The 21107-nt window shown below is 43.5% G+C and overlaps 1 protein-coding gene across 2 annotated transcripts in view; it reads left to right on the top strand.

The window, feature by feature from the left end:
* LOC106581831 (kalirin) overlaps positions 1-21107 on the top strand; it is a 289877-nt gene that overhangs the window by 166892 nt on the left and 101878 nt on the right. For both annotated transcript variants that reach the window (XM_014164228.2, XM_014164230.2), the window contains exons 12-18: positions 1914-2083; positions 4400-4574; positions 7763-7958; positions 11752-11918; positions 16228-16347; positions 19834-20052; positions 20657-20806. In XM_014164228.2, coding sequence (XP_014019703.1) covers positions 1914-2083; positions 4400-4574; positions 7763-7958; positions 11752-11918; positions 16228-16347; positions 19834-20052; positions 20657-20806 — 1197 coding nt within the window. The remainder of the gene's footprint in view (positions 1-1913; positions 2084-4399; positions 4575-7762; positions 7959-11751; positions 11919-16227; positions 16348-19833; positions 20053-20656; positions 20807-21107) is intronic.

The raw sequence follows: 21107 nt of genomic DNA, 5'->3' as shown, positions 1-21107 counted from the left end.
TAGACCGTTGCGCCACTTGGGAGTCACTTAGCAATCAGTAAATCCAAGCATTGTTTTATGGCTGGCTGCACTACGATTGAACTGATGTTATTGTCATGGCAAAATAATTTAACTAGATACGATAAACTTAAATGAGTGAAACGAATTTCCAACATATGCATGCACGAGCCCGCGCGTACACACACACATACAGACATACACACAGACTTCTCTGAGAGTGTGAAAAGGGCAGAGCAGCCTCACGATTACCATAATGTCCTATGAATATGCGTTTGAGGAACAGCAGGCCTAGCAGACCACAGCTATGTCCACAAATGGTTTATGTAAATTAAGAACATCAACAGTGCATCGCAGTAGAGCTCTAACGAACTACTAACAGTGAGAGGTCTGCATCCCAAATGGCATCCTATTCCCTATGTAGTGCACTACTTTTGACTAGAACCTTAAGGGCCCCGGTCAAAAGTAGGGCACTATATAGGGAATAGGGTGCCATTTGGGACGTACACAAAGTCTTGCCAAGCTAGCGTGTGGACGGATGCTGAAAAGATGACAAAGCAGATGCTGAACTTTGCGGATAATTTCCCCCTTAAAACACAATCAAAACATCTCCTGCCAATTTACTCGGATTATGCTTCAGGTGTTGTGTGTAATTGTATTTCAAGCTTCTGTTCCCTAACTGAAATATTAAAGTGCCGGTTAGTCTTTCTCTGTGAAAAATCACTATAGCTTGAAGAATGGAAGTCTATTTTAGGTGCGTTTGGGGAGCAGTTTGCTAATTGTGGAGATGGAAATGGATTTTCTTCCCCGCTGTCAAACAATTAGTCTAAAGAGAAAGATATGCTGCGTATGTATTGTGCATATGAAGCAAAAAGCTGAAGTTAGTCTATTTTGACTAAGCAATTGCGTTACTTTGACATAGTGGTTCAGTTGTCCTCAACATTGCACATGTTGTATCTGTTGACACGCTTTCCCACAAGGTGTGGGTATGTTGTGTACTGTAGTGTTAAATCTCTCTCTCTCTCTCTTCTCCATCCAACCCTCCCTGCCTCTCTCTCCCCCCTCTTCCTCCAACCCTCCTCCCTCCCATCTCCAACCTTTCTCCCTTCCTCTCTCTCATTGTCAATTAAATTCAAGTCAAGGGCTGTATTGGCATGGGAAACATATGTTAACATTGGCAAAGCAAGTGAAGTAGATAATAAACACAAGTGAAATAAACAATAAAAGTGAACAGTAAACATGACACTCACAGAAGTTCTGAAAGAATAAAGACATGTCAAATATCTATATACGTTGTTGTAACGATGGGCAAATAGTAAAAGTACATAAGGGAAAGTAAATCAACATAAATATGGGTTGTATTTACAATGGTGTTTGTTCTTCACTGGTTGCCCTTTTCTTGTGGCAACAGGTCACAAATCTTGCTGCTGTGATGGCACACTGTGGCATTTCACCCAGTAGATATGGGAGTTTATCAAAATTGGGTTTGTTTTCGAATTCTTTGTGGATCTGTGTAATCTGAGGGGAATATGTGTCTCTAATACGGTCATACATTTGTCAGGAGGTTAGGATGTGCAGCTCAGTTTCCACCTCATTTTGTGGGCAGTGTGCACATAGCCTGTCTTCTCTTGAGAGCCAGGTCTGCCTACGGCGGCCTTTCTCAATAGCAAGGCTATGCTCACTGACTCTGTACATAGTCAAAGTTTTCCTTAAGTTTGGGTCAGTCACAGTGGTCAGGTATTCTGCCACTGTGTACTCTCTGGTTAGGGCCAAATAGCATTCTAGTTTGCTCTGTTTTTTTGTTAATTCTTTCCAATGTGTCAAGTAAGTATCTTTTTATTTTCTCATGATTTGGTTGGGTCTAATTGTGTTGCTGTCTCTCTCTCATCCCTCTCTCTCACCTTCCCTCCTTCCAGCTGTGGACGTGGATGGAGGATCTCCAGAAGGAGCTGTTGGAGGAGGTGTGTTCAGACTCGGTGGAGTCAGTCCAGGAGCTCATCAAGCAGTTCCAGCAGCAGCAGACGGCCACGCTGGAGGCTACGCTCAACGTCATCAAGGAAGGAGAGGACCTCATCCAGCAGCTCAGGTCAGTGCTGAGCCTTTTAACCACTACTGGTTAAGGTTTGGATTGGGGAAGGGAAAGCTGATCCTAGAAACGCCCCCCCCTCCCCGGAATGTGTTACAGCCCAGCAGGGGGCGATGGGGCTGATCCTACATCAGCGCTCATACTGGGCCTGATTTCATAAATCATCTGAGTATGAGTGCTGTGCTAGGACTTTTGGAATTGACTCCCATTCAACTCATGAGTTGAAAAATCGGATTTAATTGGCCAAACCCCACAGGAAGTATAATTTTAATTTGACTGACAGGAAATAGAATTGAATTCAGTGCAATTCAAAGAAATTCCACCCAGTCATAGAACATGAGAGTTTCATTGAATCTGACAGGTCACACTTTCAGATAACAAAGAATATATTTTTTTTATTTATTTAACTAGGCAAGTCAGTTGAGAACAAATTCTCATTTTCAATGATGGCCTAGGAACAGTGGGTTAACGGCCTTGTTCAGGGGCAGACCGACAGATTTGTACCTTGTCAGCTCGGGGATTCGATCTTGCAACCTTTTGGCAACCTTTCAGTTACTACTCCAACACTCTAACCACTAGGCTACCTGCCGCCCCAGGTAGCCTCTGTTGTTTTATGTACAAGATGTACTGTATATTTGTATAGACTACACCTAATATATAATAGAATAGGCATTTGAATTTCACTGAATTCTATTGTATTTCTTTTCATTCAAATTCGAATTGCAATTCTGTATTCGGTTTACTACATCAATTCAAATTCGATTCAAATTCAAGAATTTAATTGGAATTTATGAGGCATTCTCAATTCAGTTCTGAATTGAGCCCAACCCTGGTGTAAGAGTACACGGACAGGGGGAACCTGATCCTAAATTATTACTGTATGGGCCTCGGGTCCCTGTGTAGGAGAGAGGGTCAAGGGGGTCAGACCATTAGACTTACGCACTATAAGTTCAATACTACATGGTGATACATGTTACATAGTGATAGGTGTTCCTGAGTGGCGCAGCTGTCTAAGGCACTGCATCTCAGTGCTAGAGGTGTCACTACAGACCCCGGTTCAATCCCGGGCTGTATCACAACTGGCCGTGATCGGGCGGCGCATAATCGGCCCAGCGTCGTCCGGGTTAGGGGAGGGTTTGGCCGGGGTAGGCCGCCATTCTAAATACAATTTTGTTCTTAACTGACTTGTCTAGTTAAATAAAAATGTTGCTCATCCACTCCAAGGACAGGTGTGTTAAAGTGCCTTTACAATGAGGAGAATTGGCTTATTCCGTTTCTGACATATTTTACAACCTCCCTTATTGAACACTAACGCCATGACAAGAACATTCCGTTGCTCCTATTTTGCTCGTTATATTTTTGTGTTGTCCCAAATGGCACCCTATTCCCTATATAGTGCACTACTTTTGAACGGACTGCCGCATTTCCATGGAGACTCCCGCCGACACCAGTGTGTTATGTTAATGTGAACTCCAGTGTAATTGTGTTTCCAATTGGAGTGTGACACTTGGGGAGAGCAGAATCAACAACCTCTGCATCATTAAGACTGTTGCTTTGTGAGAAGGTGTTAAAGTTCACAGTTGGCCATTGTTATGTAAATGACATCAGTAATGTACCAATGGCCTGGGATTGGCTGCAAGTTAGAGCAGGTCAGCCAGAGCCATGGCCCAGTGAGACACGGGTGCAGGCCCGCGTAGATGGAAACAGAAAAGTCTGAGCCTTTTGGGTAAATCCTGAATGGAAATGTGCCACTAGGAGCCCTGGTCAAAAGGTAGTGCACAATAAAGGGAATAGGGTGCCATTTGAGTCGTGCCCTTAGTACTACCGATCTCACAGCTCAGGGTTTCTCTCTCTCTCTCTCTCTCTAATGTACTTTATTGACATGAAAAGTTAGCAACTTACATTGTCAACACAAACAAAAGCAATAACCCCCCAAAAAATAATAACAACAATCCCTCCCTCTCTCTCGCCCCCTCTCAATTCAATTCAAGGGCTTTATTGGCATAGGAAACATATGTTAACATTGGCAAAGCAAGTGAAGTAGATAATAAACAAAAGTGAAATAAACAATAAAAATGAACAGTAAACATGACACTCACAGAAGTTATAAAAGAATAAAGACATTTCAAATGTCATATTATGTCCATACACTTTGTTGTAACGATGGGCAAATAGTTGAAGTACAAAAGGGAAAGTAAATAAACATAACTATAGGTTGTATTTACAATGGTGTTTGTTCTTCACTGGTTGCCCTTTTCTTGTGGCAACAGTTCACAAATCTTGCTGCTCTCCCTCTCTCTCTCTCTCCCCAACCAGGGACGCTGCCATGTCCACCAACAAGATGCCCCACAACAGCTCCATCGCCCACATCGAGAGTGTCCTGCAGCAGCTGGACGAGGCCCAAGGCCAGATGGAGGAGCTGTTCCACGAGAGGAAGATCAAGCTGGACATCTTCCTGCAGCTACGCATCTTTGAGCAGTACACCATCGAGGTGAGAGGCACCAGAGGCCGGGGGGGTGGGGGTCAAGGGAAAGGAGGGGGAGGGGGAGGGGGAGAGGGGAGACGGTCTGTGCGTGGGGGTGGCTGGGTGTGTGCCAATGGCGGTGCCGTTTAAGATCAGGGAGGACGATCATTTTCTTTATGAGCATGGCCTTATTTTTATTACACATTTTTCCCGATACCTATCATGAGGTTGCTACAACCTAGCCTACAAATTAAAGTTTACAACGTAGGAGCACAGGTCAGGAGAAAAATGTGAGTAATCAAGGTGACAGACAGTGACACATTCAATACCGCCTTGCACGCTCTTGCCTGCATCTGGCTGATCTAGGGTTTAAACAGTAGTCCAAACAGTTGCAAACCGAGAGTTTCTATTGGACAAATTCAGGTATGTTTATCCCCGTTTCGTTCTATTTGCTTCCGTCTAAGAAACGTTTTTCAATAGAATCGGCGGAATGAATACACCCCTGATCCCCGCAAATTTCACTTTCATAGCAGCCACCAACAAACAGCATGATCACTTTGCTCGTTGTATAATTCCTTCTCGCATCTATGCGCTCTCCTCCTCTCAGCTTTTCCCTTTGTTTGTGGACTTCATTGCACAACACAACAGGCGAAAAAAACTCTCCTAGCCAAACTTTAATTTAATTTCCTAACCACTAACCCCTACACACAGCCTACATCGTTATCACCACATTATCTAACGTCATAGTCAACATAGCTACTAGAAATAATGCGTTACTAAATCCCCTACAATTATGCAGTACAGTGTACAGCAAGTAGTTTAGCCGATACACTGGTGGGTACCGGTGGAAATAAATTAATACAACCAAAAGTTTACCTTGACTTTGAAGAGTTCCAGTGTTGGATAGCCATAGCCATCTAGCTAACCTAGAATCCCTCTCTGTTTTCAGCTGGGTGTATGAGTAGGTGAAACTAGCTAGCTGCATTCGCTAGCTAAGTCAGTGAAAGTGGAAAAAAAATACAACTAAATATAAACTCAGCAAAATAAGAAATGTCCTCTCACTGTCAACTGCGTTTATTTTCGGCAAACTTGACATGTGTAAATATTTGTATGAGCATAAGATTCAACAACTGAAACATGGCTGGTGGCATTGTCATGCTGGAGGGTCATGTCAGGATGAGCCTGCAGGAAGGGTACCACATGAGGGTACCCTTCCTGTAACGCACAGCGTTGAGATTGCCTGCAATGACAACAAGCTCAGTCCGATGATGCTGTGACACACCGACCCAGACCATGACGGACCTTCCACCTCCAAATCGATCCCGCTCCAGAGTACAGGCCTCGGTGTAATGCTCATTCCTTCGACGATAAATGCGAATCCGACCATCACCCCTGGTGAGACAAAACCGTGACTCGTCAGTGAAGAGCATTTTTTTACCAGTCCTGTCTGGTCCAGCGACGGTGGGTTTGTGCCCATAGGCGACGTTGTTGCCGGTGATGTCTGGTGAGGACCTGCCTTACAAAACAGGCCTACAAGCCCTCAGTCCAGCCTCTCTCAGCCTATTGCAGAGAGTCTGAGCACTGATGGAGGGATTGTGCGTTCCTGGTGTAACTCAGGCAGTTGTTGTTGCCATCCTGTACCTGTCCCGCAGGTGTGATGTTCTGATGTACCGATCCTGTGCAGGTTTTGTTACACGTGGTCTGCCACTGCGAGGACGATCATCTGTGCGTCCTGTCTCCCTGTAGCGATGTCTTAGGCGTCTCACAGTACGGACATTGCAATTTATTGCCCTGGCCACATCTGCAGTCCTTGCAGCATGCCTAAGGCACGTTCACGCAGATGAGCAGGGACCCTGGGCATCTTTCTTTTGGTGTTTTTCAGAGTCAGTAGGTGCATTCCACAGGTGCATGTTCGTTAATTGTTTATGGTTAATTGAACAAGCATGGGAAGCAGTTTTTAACCCTTTACAATGAAGATCTGTGAAGTTATTTGGATTTTTACGAATTATCTTTGAAAGACAGGGTCCTGAAAAAGGGACGTTTCTTTTTTTGCTGAGTTTAGCTAGCCCCCTCTCTCTTTCTCGCTCTCTCTCTCTCTTGCTTCTCCTTCATTGTTGAAGATAAATTAAGTTGTTAAATTTGCTAGCTAGCTGTACCTTATGCTCTAAGTACTAGATTTATTCTCTGATCCTTTGATTGGGTGGACAACACGAGCTCTGATAGGTTGGAGGACATCCTCTGGAAGTTGTCATAATTACTGTAAGTCTATGGAAGGGGGTGATAACCATGAGCCTCCTAGGTTTTGTATTGAAGGCAATGTACCCAGAGGAGGATGGAAACTAGCTGTCCTCTGGCTACACCATGGTGCTACCCCAGAGTGTGCTGTTGAGGCTACTGTAGACCTTCATTGCAAAACAGTGTGTTTTAATAAATTATTTGGTGACATGAATATATTTAGTATAGTTTTATCGAAAATGATTACTTTTTTAATGTTTCAATATTTGTATTTTTCTGAAATTCACTGAGGAGGATGGTCCTCCCCTATCTCTTATGAGGAGCCTCCACTGGTGTCTATGTGTGTGTATGTGCAAACGTATGTGTGTGCTTGTTTGCATGTATGGGTGGGTGTGTATGTGCATGAGCGTGTGTTCGTGTGTTTGTGAGATGGCATCTGCTGGCCACACAGTAATCTAATGGTCTTAGCGTGAGGCTTGGAGAGACCTAATGTCAGTTGACTTTGATAGATAACTGTCTTTGTAGTCCCTGATGAGGACTAGGCCTCCACTGAACTGCAGTGTGGAGCAGTGTTGCTCTTTAGTATGTCCTAGGCCGCGACGTGCCGTGAATTACTAATGGGCGGATCTAGGGTCTTAAAGTTTCAGAAAAACATGGCATTATACTACAGTGAATAAAAGAAAGACTACCAATGGAACTTAAATGACTACAGTAGTAAATTACTTTGGGGGGGATTATTACCCAATGCTGTCATTAAGAACAATAATACAGGGAGAGCTATATAGCTACTATCCATGTAATGTACTGTATGTCCAGTGGAATAGCTTTGTTTGGTATAGCTTCATCTTTCACAGTGTCATCTGAGCTGCACGTAACGACTTCATTTCATAATCGATAACACTCGGTCTCAGTGTGAGTTCCTTTGCCCATCCAGGTGCAACACTTACATCATTAACCTTGCCTGGCTGACCTCCCTGCAGGTGACGGCGGAGCTGGACTCGTGGAACGAGGACCTGCTGCGCCAGGTGAATGACTTCAACTCGGAGGACCTGACCCTGGCCGAGCAGCGGCTGCAACGCCACACGGAGCGCAAGCTGGCCATGAACAACATGACCTTCGAGGTGATGCAGCAGGGACAGGACCTGCACCAGTACATCATGGAAGTCCAGGCCTCAGGTGAGAGAGACTAAGACCAGACCGGAGCCGGTTACAGGGAAGGGAGGGAAAGTACATTATTTGAATAGCGGAAACCCTGTTACCGAGACTTATCGGGATTTACCACCCAAAACCACTCCCTTTTCCCAGGATAAATAACTGCGAGAAACCGGTAAATTATAATAAATTATTTATATGAACAGCATGGTGTGAAATGGAACTGTTACATTATATGCAATGTATAAATCTGGCTTCTCTACGGCCTCTGCATGATGAATCATCAACGCTCAGGGTGGGAACAGACAGCCCATCTCAGTATGGAGCGCAGTTCACAATGCATGTAGACCTATCATCTCATCATGATCACTTTCTTTCTTGTGACAGGTAGGCCTACATTTTCTTCAGCATAGTCTATGCTACAGTAATATAAAGACCGAATGCGCGTCTAATTTTCACATCTCTATCTGTCTTTCGGGTCACCTTATTTTTTAATCGTAAAGGTTTTACCTTTTTAAATTGCAGCTGGAGAGTTTTAAAACAGCCTATCAATCGAATATCGTTGCTTTAAATCAGTGCACGCGTGAAAACTCTCGCAGCCTTTCTCTCTCTCCATCAACTCCATTCTAATTGCATCAAAAAGAGACAATCCTGTTCTACATTGATATATAGCCCTATATATAGATGTCTTAGCCTACCTCTTTAATACATACAGTAATACATTCAATGCAGTATTATCCTTATATGAATCTAATTAATGATGGGTTGTGCATAATAAGCTTCTAACTTATAACCTCTGTCTCTTGCCCAATACACACGCACCTGTGCTTCGCTGGCCTCTCATTACTAAACGCTCCTTAGCTCTTGGAGTCCCATGCAGGAATAGCTTGCTGGACATTATTTTATTTGTGCATTTTTTTTATACCGATAGACTATTCGAAGAGGGACGCAAACTCTTGTTGGCTGAATGTTAAATAAATCAGCCAATAGAACTCACGGGTAGTTTGAAAGAAGAACGAATGAGCGATGGCGGAAGGCTATAGCAGTTATTTATTCAGACCCATAAGCATTCAATCTTTGTGAAGACAAGTGAAAACCTTCTGCATCTAACTTTTGTCCTATATTATTCAAGGATGTCATTAGAGTGATGAAGATGTGGACAACATAACTTATTTCATTTAACTGTTGGAAGTAATGAAGCAACATTAGAGAGAGAAAGAGGAGGTAGGCTAATAATATTATGGAAATATGCGTATATATGCGTCAGCCTACTAATTATACAAATAGTCCCTATTAAATTTCTAAATGAAAATCAAATTCGCTAGCCTATACTTGTGACTTTGTAGGCTGCATGTGCTGCACCAGAATCACAAGTTCTCTCCCCGCTTTATCATGGTTTCAACAGTCCGTATAATACAATACAGTACAGTAATACAGTTCACACTCCAAAAGATTAGCCTACTGGAGCTGGTTTCATTTATTTACCCAAGAGAGCATATAGCTAGCTACATATATGGGCTTTTGTTTTTCTGTTGTGCGTAATGTGCAGTAGCCTATATCATATATGTGTTGGATAACGGCACAATCATTTGGGCTTTTTTGGGCTTGGGATCATTAAATGTCTTTAATGTAGGGCTCATCATTTTTTATTTTAATGGATGGTTCTTCAGACTCAGGTAGCATCAGGCTAGATCAAAGCTCTAATCAAATCCAGACATATGCCTATTTACAGTATATACTTTCTAATGCTTATGAATAACGCTTCCCTGGTTACCCGGGAAAAAAGTGACTTATTCTAGGGATGGAACATTTATAAATGTTTATGACTTGGGTGGCTGGAGTCTTTGACCATTTTTAAGGCCTTCCCTTTTTTTAAATTTTTTTTAGGTACAAGCATTTCTCCTTTAACTTTCTTTTTTCTTTTTGTATTTTGTATTCTCTACTCCATTTACAAACTTATACAGACGAAGAAGAACTTACAACTTACACACAAACATTGACTACATCTCATCTGCCCAGAACCGCATGCTCACACCCCCATCTCTTCTAGTGCCTGCATTATTGTTTGCCACTTGGCCTTAAATTGTATCAATTTGTTTTTCTCGGTCACCCATGCTATTTCATGCTATTGTTATGATGGTGGGTTGATTGACTTCCAAGTTTGTAGTATGTATTTCAAGTTTTAAGTATACATTTTTTCAAGATGAGTGATGAGAAGAGAATCGTCCAGTCCATTGGGTATCTCACTACACCCCCATATGCCATGTCTTGAAATATGCAGGTTAAAAGCATGTTTACATTGTAATACTTCTGTCTCATCGCTGCAACTCCCGTACGGACTCGGGAGAGGCGAAGGTCAAGAGCCATGCGTCCTCTGAAACACAAGCCACCTTTCTAGCTGAGGTCCAGGCTTTTCTAACACAGGCACATTTTTTGTCTTGAAGGCCCAAATACAGTCCCATTTCTTTCCTTGAGGCTCCCATTATTTGCCAAACAATGATCATTCTGCCAAAAAAAAAAAAAAAAAAGATTTAGACAGGCCCGCTGGGCTAAAAATTAAAAAGCCCATCTGATATTTGCCAGTCCGTTTCTGGCTGCAAGACTCCTATTGTGTCTGCGGGTTCAGAGATTGCGACAGGAGCATTGATGTGACTGAGAATGTGCTGCCCTGCCAACTCAGAGAGAGCAGAGGTCACCTGACTTGGGCCAAGTGGAAGGAGTTGATAGTAGGATGGGGTGGAGGGAGGCAGCATCAGAGGTGCCGGGGGCGAATCTGGTGTTTACCATCTGGAGAGAGAGGAGTCAGGAATTAGGTTAAAAAAGCATGGCTTTCCTTCTCCCTCAGCACAATCCTCTTACCCTCCCCACTGCACTGCATGGGGCTTAATATGAGGCCTGAGCTGCATCGCAAATTGTACTCTATTCCCTATATAATACACTATTTTTGACCAGAGCCCTATGAGCCCGGGTCAAAAGTAGTGCACTTTATATGGAATGGAGTGCCATTTGGGACGCACGCACACCACCTCCCCATAGCCCCCCTCACACACACCAGAGGGGTGAGGAGCATCCACCGTGCCAGCCATCACTCTGTGCCAAGAGGGGGGAGGAAGGGGAGGGCGGGGGGTGGAGCTGAAATCTGGGCCACCCTCGTGTGCCCTTCATGGACTGTGTGGACTGTGACATCCCCCTCAGTCGGGACCAATGGAGACCTAAGCCCTCCAAAAGGTTTGTGCTGGGCTCTAGACAATATTTCAGGATGGGAGATTAAAATAGCCAGCTGTACTAGTGTCACATTTTATAGTGTACATTTACAGTATGGACAGTTTCATTGCAGGTTTTTGGAGTGGTGCTCCTCCGAGCTCTGGTCAAATGTCGTGCATCATAGGGAATAGGGTTCCTTTTGGGATAGACTTCATAACCCTTTGGGTTTGGGGTAATCACAGTCATTATTTAATTAGACATTGAAGGGAAGTGTTGTCTTTTTAAGTAGGGTGATTTTAATTCATTAATTGAGAAGGAACGCGGACAGATTGAAATGGAGAAGGACTAGTGGACTAGCGCCACCTAGTGCTACAGTTTATAACACATCCTTCATATATACCACAAAGGTCTGCAGCCACTCCTATTGCCCAGTGATAGGTGGAAACACTCAAATAAATCCAATACAATTTGGTCTTAGCGTTCAGACTCTGCTGACAGGAAGAAAAGCAGAACATTTAAAACTGACAACCGAATAGGCTAATTTATGGAATATAACTATGCGTGACTGTATGGTTACGTGTGGTAGTGACAGTAGTTTTGTGTGGCGGCACAGGCATTGAGCTGACTGGGGAAAAGGAGGTGGATCTGGCCACTCAGGTCCAGGAGCTGCTGGAGTTCCTCCATGAGAAGCAGCATGAGCTGGACGTGAGCGCTGACCAGACCCAGAAGAGACTGCAGGAGTGTCTGCAGCTCCGCCACCTGCAGTCAGAAGTCAAACAGGTGGGTGGGAGTACGCATGCACACACGTACACATGCTCATGTTGTGCGGTGCCGTCAGGAAGTATTTATACCCCTTGATTTATTCCACATTTTGTTGTGTTACAGCCTGAATTCTGAATGGATTAAATACATGTTTTTCTCACCCTTCCATACACAACAGTGGAGGCTGATGAGGGGAGGACGGCTCATAATAATGACTGGAATGGACCATGTGTTTGATGTATTTGATACCATTCCTCCCCAATTAAGGTGCCACCAAACTCCTGTGATACACAATACCCTATAAAGTCAAAGTGAAAACATGTTTTTGGAAATGTTTAAATGTTTGCAAGTTTATTGAAAATGAAAAACAGAAATATCTCACACCCTTGACTCAAATGTTAAAATCACCTTTGGCAGCGATTATAGCTGTGAGTCTTTCTGGGTAAGTCTCTAAGAGCTTTGCACATGTAACAGTATAGCTTCCGTCCCTCTCCTCGCCCCTACCTGGGCTTGAACCAGGGCCCCTCTGCACACATCGACAACAGCCACCCTCGAAGCATCGTTACCCATCGCTCACAGAAAATCCGCGGCCCTTGCAGACCAAGGGGAACAACTACTTCAGGTCACAGAGCGAGTGACGTCACCCGATTGAAACGCTATTAGCGCGCACCACCGCTAACTAACTAGCCATTTCACATCGGTTACACTCACCTGGAATGTACAACATTTGCTAGACGGCCATTTTCAAGTCCTGCCATATATTTTCAAGATGATTTTAAGTTAAAACTGTAACTAGGCCACTCAGGAACATTCAATGTCATCTTGGTAAGCAACTCCAGTGTATATTTGGCCTTGTGTTTTAGGCTATAGTCTTGCTGAAAGGTGCATTTGTCTCCTACTCTCTGTAGGAAAGTAGACTCCCTGGTCCTTCCTGATGACAAGAACACCCATAACAAAAATATGAAGAGTGGTACTCAGTGATGTGTTGTATTGGATTTTCCCCAAACATAACACTTTATTCTCAGGACATAAAGTTCATTTATTTGCCATATTTTGTTGCAGTTTTACTTTAGTGCCTTATTGCAAACAGGATGCATGTTTTGGAATATTTTTATTTTGTACATGCTTCCTTCTTTTTACTGTGTCATTTAGGTTAGTGTTGTGGAGTAACTACACTGTTGTTGATCCATCCTATCACAGCCATTAAACTCTGTAACTGTTTTAAAGTCACCATTGGCCTCATGGTGAAATCCCTGAGCGGTTTCCTTCCTCTCCGGCAAGTGAGTTAGGAAGGATGCTTGTATCTTTGTAGTGACTAGGTGTATTGATACACGATCCAAAGTGTAATTAATAACTTCACCATTCTCCAAGGGATATTCAGTGTCTGCTTTTGTTTTATTTTTACCCATCTACCAATAGGTTCGCTTCTTTGTGAGGCATTGAAAAATCTCCCTGGTCTTTGTGGTTGAATCTGTGTTTGCAAATCACTGCTCGAATGAGGGACCTTACAGATAATTGTATGTGTAGGGTACAGAGATGAGGTAGTTATTCAAAAATCATGTTAACCCCTATTATTGCACACAGAGTCCATGCCATTTATCATGTGACTTGTTGAGCAAATCTTTACTCCTGAACGGATTTAGGCTTGCTATATCAAAAGGGTTGAATACTTATTGACTCAACACATTTAAGCTTTTCATTTTTTATTAATTTGTAAACATTTCGAAAAACATAATTCCACTTTGACGTTATGGGGTATTGTGTGTATACCAGTGATACAAAATCTCAATTTAATTAATTTAAAATTCAGGCTGTAACACAACAAAATGTGGAAAAAGTCAAGGGGTGTGAATACTTTCTGAAGGTACTGTATATGCACTCGCAAACACACTATGGCTAATTAGGGTGAACTGGACTGGTGAGAGTCCATAGCTGTTTCCAACACACACAGACACACAGACACACACACACACACACACACACACACACACACACACACACACACACACACACACACACACACACACACACACACACACACACACACACACACACACACACACACACACACACACACACACACACACACACACACACACACACACACACACACACACACACACACACACACACACACAATGAGAGAACCCAGCAGGATACACCCTACATCAAACAGTCAGTGTGAGTGCATGGCTTCCAGCAGGGGTTCAATGTTTGGCTTGTATCAGCTGCCTGGTGAAGACTGCTTTTCACTCATGTTTCTAACTACTTTTCTGCTTGTAGGATAAAATGTCAACTCAATGTATGTCAGTGCCATTGAAAAACACTAAACTTGAAATGCATTTTCTTCAGCTGTTGTGATTATTTAATCATCCTCCGACAGGCTAGTAAAGTATCATCCGTGTCACTCCGAAGATGCGTCCCAAGTGGTACCTCATTCCTCACATAGTACATGACTTTTGACCAGGGCAAAAGTGGTGCACAATGTAGGGAATAGGGTGCCATTTGGGACGCACATCTGAGAGAGCAGCTCTTTGAGGACATTTTCATCCGAATGTCAGTTTGACAAAGAGCACATTTAGCTGTGTGCCTTCCTCACTATTCAAGAAATACAAACTGTGGAAATACAGATCGATGATTCAAATATGCTGGATCGCTCTCTGACTGAATTCAACCAGGCCATCCGCATAGCAAATCACTTCTTATAGTCAGTATTACATCTAGAGTTAAATTATTCAGCCTCGATATCAAATGAAATTGATATTTATTGGATAATATTTCAAGACAAAACACGTCTCAATAGAAATAATGCTGCAGTTTCCGTAAATAATGAATTATCTTTGTCGCAGTGGTAGTGACACACGTACACTGACTATACAAAACATTAAGAACACCTTTCCATGACATAGACTGACAAGGTGAATCTAGGTGAAAGCCATGATCCCTTATTGATGTCACTTGTCAAATCCACTTCAGTTATTATAGATGAAGGGGAGGAGACTTTTTAAGCCTCGAGACAATTGATACATGGATTACACAGCTCCGTATTAGGAAGGTGTTCCCAGATGGCTGCTAACTTCCCTCACGCCATCCTCAGTGTCTCGCCTCGCGCTAGCCGCATTCTGCACTAATCTCATTTGGGCTGTAGTAATTGAGGGCCAAACAAACTGCTGTCACCGGGGACTTGGGAGTGAAGAGGCTCCACTTTGCATGATGCACTCTAATGGAAGGAAGGCAGGAAATAAACCTGATTGTCGCAGAGTATCTCTGAAGGAGGCTTCTGTGACTGTGCTCAGCCCAGGTATTGTGGTGGTGGAGGGAGGAGGAGAAGGTGTAGCAATGGGCAGGGCTAAGAGAGCGGAAGAGTGAGACAGAGATATGAAGCGGAAGAGAGAGGGGAGATAGAGAGACCGGGAGATAGAGGGAGAGAAGGAGACAGAAAGAAAGAAAGAAATAAAGAAAGAGAGAGAGGAAGGGACAGACAGACACGTACAGAGACAGAAAGAAAGAAAGAAAGAAAGAAAGAAAGAAAGAAAGAAAGAAAGAAAGAAAGAAAGAAAGAAGGTGGTACGGATTAGCCATACCCTCAGTATCCCCCTAAACTGCACAGCCGGTCTCTGAGTTTTAGGAAGCTAGAGAGAAAAAACAATCCATGTTTCTAATCCCTCGTGGGATTCCTAAATGAACAAAAGGGAACGTATGTAATATCTAATAGTTAAATGCCCGCGAAGAAAATACTACTGCTAATCCTAGTTTATTCCCTTGTTTATGTCGAATTATGCCAACAATATGTGCTTTTATGAAGCTCAACTGTTCTAAAGCGCTTTGTGCCTCTAGTTGTAGTTCATGCTTGATTTTGGGGTTGCATTAGATATGTATTACATAAGCTCTGTCTAAATGACTTTGTGTATTTCTAAATCCATCCTTAGGTTTTCAACTGCTGTTTACAGTTAACCATGTCTGAGTGTCTTCATGCTCATAAAAAAGTGACATTATGGGTACTGTATTATGTTACGTTGACGCCAACCAATAATCCAGAGTTCTTCTAGCCACATTGACCATCGCTTCCTGTGAGCTGATGTTTGCCCAGAATGTTTGCCCACCAGTGGTGGCTGGTGGCACTTTAAGTCGGAGGACAGGCTCATGTAATAGTAATAGCTGGAACAGAATCATTGGAATGGTATGAAAAACACAGGAACAACATGTTTCCAGGTGTTTGATACCATCCTATTCACCACTTTCCAGCCATTATTATGAGCCGTCTTACCCTCACCAGCCTCCTCTGGCCCAGGCCTAACTGTACTCCTACTCTGTGTGTCCTGTGCAGGTTCTGGGCTGGATCCGGAATGGGGATTCCATGCTGAATGCCAGCATGGTAAATGCCAGCTCGCTGTCAGAGGCAGAGCAACTCCAGAGGGAGCATGAACAGTTCCAGCTGGCCATCGAGGTAACCGCTTTCCCCCCCTGCCGAACCAGACTGACAAGGCTAATCACTTCAATGTGCGCTGTCATGAAACTACATGCGCACGCACACACACATACACAAACACACACAGATATTTGGTGTAAACTCCATATACGCTTAGTCTCACACACACACACACACACACACACACACACACACACACACACACACACACACACACACACACACACACACACACACACACACACACACACACAAACATTCTCTGTCAACACCAGTGCACTGCTTGTTTTGGTTCAGCTCTTTAAATAGCTGCTGGTCTGAGCATGACGGCAAACGCTCACACACAGGATGGGGCTGCCTGGTAAAGTCCTGTATCAGCACACACACGCACAAGCTCTGCCGTGGCTCTCACTCTGAGAACTGGAGCCTGGTACCGGAGGCCCAGTGGCCTGTTTCAGTGCATTCTTTTATGCGTGCATGCATGTGTGTGTCCTGAATCCCATCCAGCACAGCTCTGAATCCATTTGGGGGAATGAAAATAAGCTCTTCAACCTTATTTTCAACTGGCTGGTAGAGCATGTTTTGGCATTTACATACATTGTATCCTTTTGGGTTGCCGCAGTTCAGTGTTGTGGCACTTAAAGTGCCTACTCAGAGGGCTGTAAGAAAACAAAAAATCACTGACCAAAGATATGGGATATATGGCAGGAATTCAGTAGGTGAGGGATTAATATTGTACCATTCCTGTTAGTAGAGACCTTGAATGTGAAAATAAATAGTTAACATGTAAAAAGGCTAAAAAGCAAGAATTTGGTAAAAATGTGCTCAACCAGCCGGTTGATACACTACGTGTATCAATCATCGAACATCTTTCCAAAATCATGAGCATTATTTCCACTAGATGATGGATCATTGCTGTGGGGGCTTGCTTCCATTCAGCCACAAGAGCGTTAGTGAGGTCGGGTATTGATGTTGGCTGATTAGGCCTGGCTCGCAGTCCACGTTCCAATTCATCCCAAAGGTATTTGATGGGGTTGAGGTCAGGGCTCTGTGCAGGCCAGTCAAGTTCTTCCACACCGATCTCGACAAACCATGTCTGTATGGACCTCGCTTTGTGCACGGGGGCATTGTCATGCTGAAACAGGAAATAGCCTTCCCCAAAACTGTTACCACCAAGTTGGAAGCACAGAATTGTCTAGTATGCTGTAGTGTTAAGATTTTCCTTCACTGGAACTAAGGGGCCTAGCCCGAACCATGATAAACAGCCCCAGACCATTATTCCTCCTCCACCAAACTTTACAGTTGGCACTATGCATTGGGGCAGGCAGTGTTCTCCTGGCATCCGCCAAACACAGATTCTTCCGTCTGACTGCCAAATGGTGAAGCGTGATTCATCACTCCAGAGTCCAATGGCGGCGAGCTTTACACCACTCCAGCCGACGCTTGGCTTTGCGCATGGGGATCCTAGGCTTGTGTGCGGCTGCTCGGCCATGGAAACCCATTTCATGAAGCTCCCGACGAACAGTTCTTGTGCACTTGTCGGTGTGGCTGAAATAGCTGAATCCACTCATTTGAAAGGGTGTGCACATACTTTTGGTCATGTAGTGTATCATATTTGATGCTAAATGGATATTGTTAAGGTAACTGCATTGGCAGAGCGTTCTACACTACAGGAACCAACATCTGTTATTTGGTATAGTACTCCTCTAAGATGGATGCTTTAGGAAAGGTGTATGGCTCTTGTTCCTGTCATTTCCTGAGGAGTTACCCTCCATTAGCTGTGGACCAGTTGCCTGGTGTGCTCCAAAATGGCACCCTATTCCCTATATACTGTAGTGCACCACTTTTGACCAAAGCCCTATGGGCCCAGTGTGAACGTACTGCACTATAAAGGGAATAGGGTGCCATTTAGGGCGCAAGCATGCTCTACGATGTAGTGTGGGCAGGCCTATAGTGTTGGGTAACAGGAGTCACCCAGAGAGGAAATTCCATATTTGTTATGTAACGGTACATTGCTTGTACCGATTCAATAAATATTTCGAATGGAATTTTCAAACTCAATTCAAAAGACATACTCAATTGATCGCATTCTGTTTGGAGACAATTCCTGAACTTTGCTTTGTTTTTGACAATACACAAATCATCATATTTTTGATTAAAAGTAGTAACTAAAAGTTAAATACTGTATTCCTTCTTGTGTAACTGCAGAAATGTTGAATGACTCTTGACTGCATCCTTTCCGTTTCTCCTGCGTTGGTTGTCTTTGGTGAATTTATAGTTGTAAATCAGGCCTGGATCTGGCAGGGAAAGCACAACATGGTAGTTTGCCTGTCAGGATTTAATTCTGTAAGATTGAGTACACTTGTAAAAACGTGCATTCTGCGTCTCTTCAATTCAGATACATTTTTTCCTTTGTGATGCTGCTCAGACTAGCCAAGCAACAAAAACAGGCAGACGTTTGACACGGTTACAACTGAATCTTTCCTTTCTAGAGGACATACGTATGTGAGATGAGGAAAAAATAGGAGAGGAAGTTGGCAGACTAGGGTGCATCACAAATGGCACCCTATTTCCCATACCGCGCACTACTATTGACCAGGCCCAGTTTCCCAAAAGCATCTTATGGCTAAGTTCATAATTAGAACCTTCGTAGAAGCGTCATTAAATCTTTTCGAGCTTTTCGAGCAGTACATTTTTGGGAAACGGCTCGAAAAAGTTGCGCTTGAAAACGCTTGTTATTTAGCGCCTGCCTCAGACCACGTAGAACCGCTTGGGTGCGCTGTTAGATGCTCTTTTGCCCTCTCCGCTAAACATAGAATCAAGATGTTCATCTGTGACCGCTGATAACTTCAGAAGTTGACAACAGATACAAAGTTGCCAATGTCTTTGTTAAACATGCAGAGGATAAAAAGATGCTTCAAATGAAAACCGAGATGACTACATTAAAATATAAATACAGTAGGCCTATAGGATACATACATAGGCCTATGTATTTAAATCATATTGAAGTCATGCAAATTGTAGCCTACTGTCTCAATATATTTCATGATGTGTAACAACATGTGCAACGATATGCCAAATCTGTGATTTAGTGCATCATTATTGGGTAAGCATTAGAATAAGCCACCTCTGTATTTGCAGCCGTAGGTGATAATATCTCTCTAGGAGCTGATCCGTCATCAGTATTATGAAGTAATTATAATGTTGAGGTAAGATTTGAATGGGGAAAGCTGATCTGAGAGCAGCGCTACCCTTTCTTTTGATCCTATCAGTTTCGACATGCTCCAACGACTCACTTAGTGAATGTAATCTCAGCCCCAAAAAAACGTCATTGTAGAAGAAAAAAAATGTAAACATGAAACTATGTCAAGTCTTAGCACATGTTCAGTTTGTAAAAATGTCATATTTACCCTGTACATTACAATTAAGACACTATCATGTAACATTGACCCCTCACTTACCCTGACCCTAAACAACCCTCTCTCTCTGTGTGTGTCCCCTCAGTCCCTGTTTCATGCCAATTCCCTCCAGAAGACCCACCAGAGTGCCCTGCAGGTGCAGCAGAAGGCTGAGGTCATGCTCCAGGCGGGCCACTTTGACCCGGACGGCATACGGGCCTGCGCCGAGAAGGTGGCCATGCACTGGCAGCAGCTCATGCTCAAGATGGAGGATCGACTCAAGCTGGTCAATGCTTCTGTGGCCTTTTACAAGACCTCAGAGCAGGTGTGTGTCCACCCCCCCCCCCACGCAGTGCTCCCTGAATTGTTTTTAGTTGTAGCTGAATCACTCAAAAACCGCCTCAAGCATTTCCTATCCATTAAGACAAATGGTGGTGGTGGCTTGGAGGGCCTACTTGAGAGGCCTTCTCTCTTTAATCACATCATCCTGTCTCTAGCTATATCCTCAATAAACAAGAAGAAATATGAATTCCCACTCCTTTAATAAAATAATAAGACACAGAGGATGATGTGGTTTTGTGTTTGGTTAAACTGGACGGCAGGGTAGCCTAGTGGTTAGAGCTTTGGGCCAGTAACTGAAAGGTTGCTAGATCGAATCCTCAGGCTGAGAAGGTAAAAATCTGTCGTTCTGTCCCTGAACAAGGCAGTTATCACACTGTTCCTAGGCAGTCATTGTAAATAAGTATTAAATAAATAAGTAGTGTTCTTAACTGACTTGCCTAGCTAAATAAAGGTAAAATTATTTAAAAAAATTAAAACCTCAAAAGACAGAAAAGGCTGCATCGCAGTAGTACGTCCTGTTCCATGGCATCTCGAAATCGTGTGTGAACTATTGTGAGGACTAACTGAGACAACTGTGCCCTCCTCAGGTATGCAGTGTGCTGGAGAGTCTGGAGCAAGAGTACAGGAGAGATGAGGACTGGTGTGGTGGCCATGACAAGCTGGGAGCCATGGCTGAGACGGACCATGTTATCCCCCTCATCAGCAAACACCTGGAGCAGAAGGAAGCCTTCCTCAAGGTACAGCAGAGAAAAATGTTTCTGTCTCAAATGGCGCCCTATTCTCTGTGCCTCATTTGTCTGTGCTGGCATATCATGATCGTCTGCAAAGAAAATAATAAACAAATACAGACAATTAGTATATGGTAGAAATAATTAAGTAGCTAGCTAGCAATCCCATTTAGCTACAATGTTAACAAAAACAGGAACATAGCTAGCTAACCGTCACCACCAACTACTGTGTGGTCTGTGTCTGCCTACTGTTCCAGAGTTTAAATTCATTACACTTTGTGAAACTAACAGGCTAGGGAAAAAATAATTG

This window comes from Salmo salar, chromosome ssa21 (assembly GCF_905237065.1).
Source record: "Salmo salar chromosome ssa21, Ssal_v3.1, whole genome shotgun sequence".
Lineage (NCBI taxonomy): Eukaryota > Metazoa > Chordata > Actinopteri > Salmoniformes > Salmonidae > Salmo > Salmo salar.
This window is presented reverse-complemented; position numbering and strand designations above follow the sequence as displayed.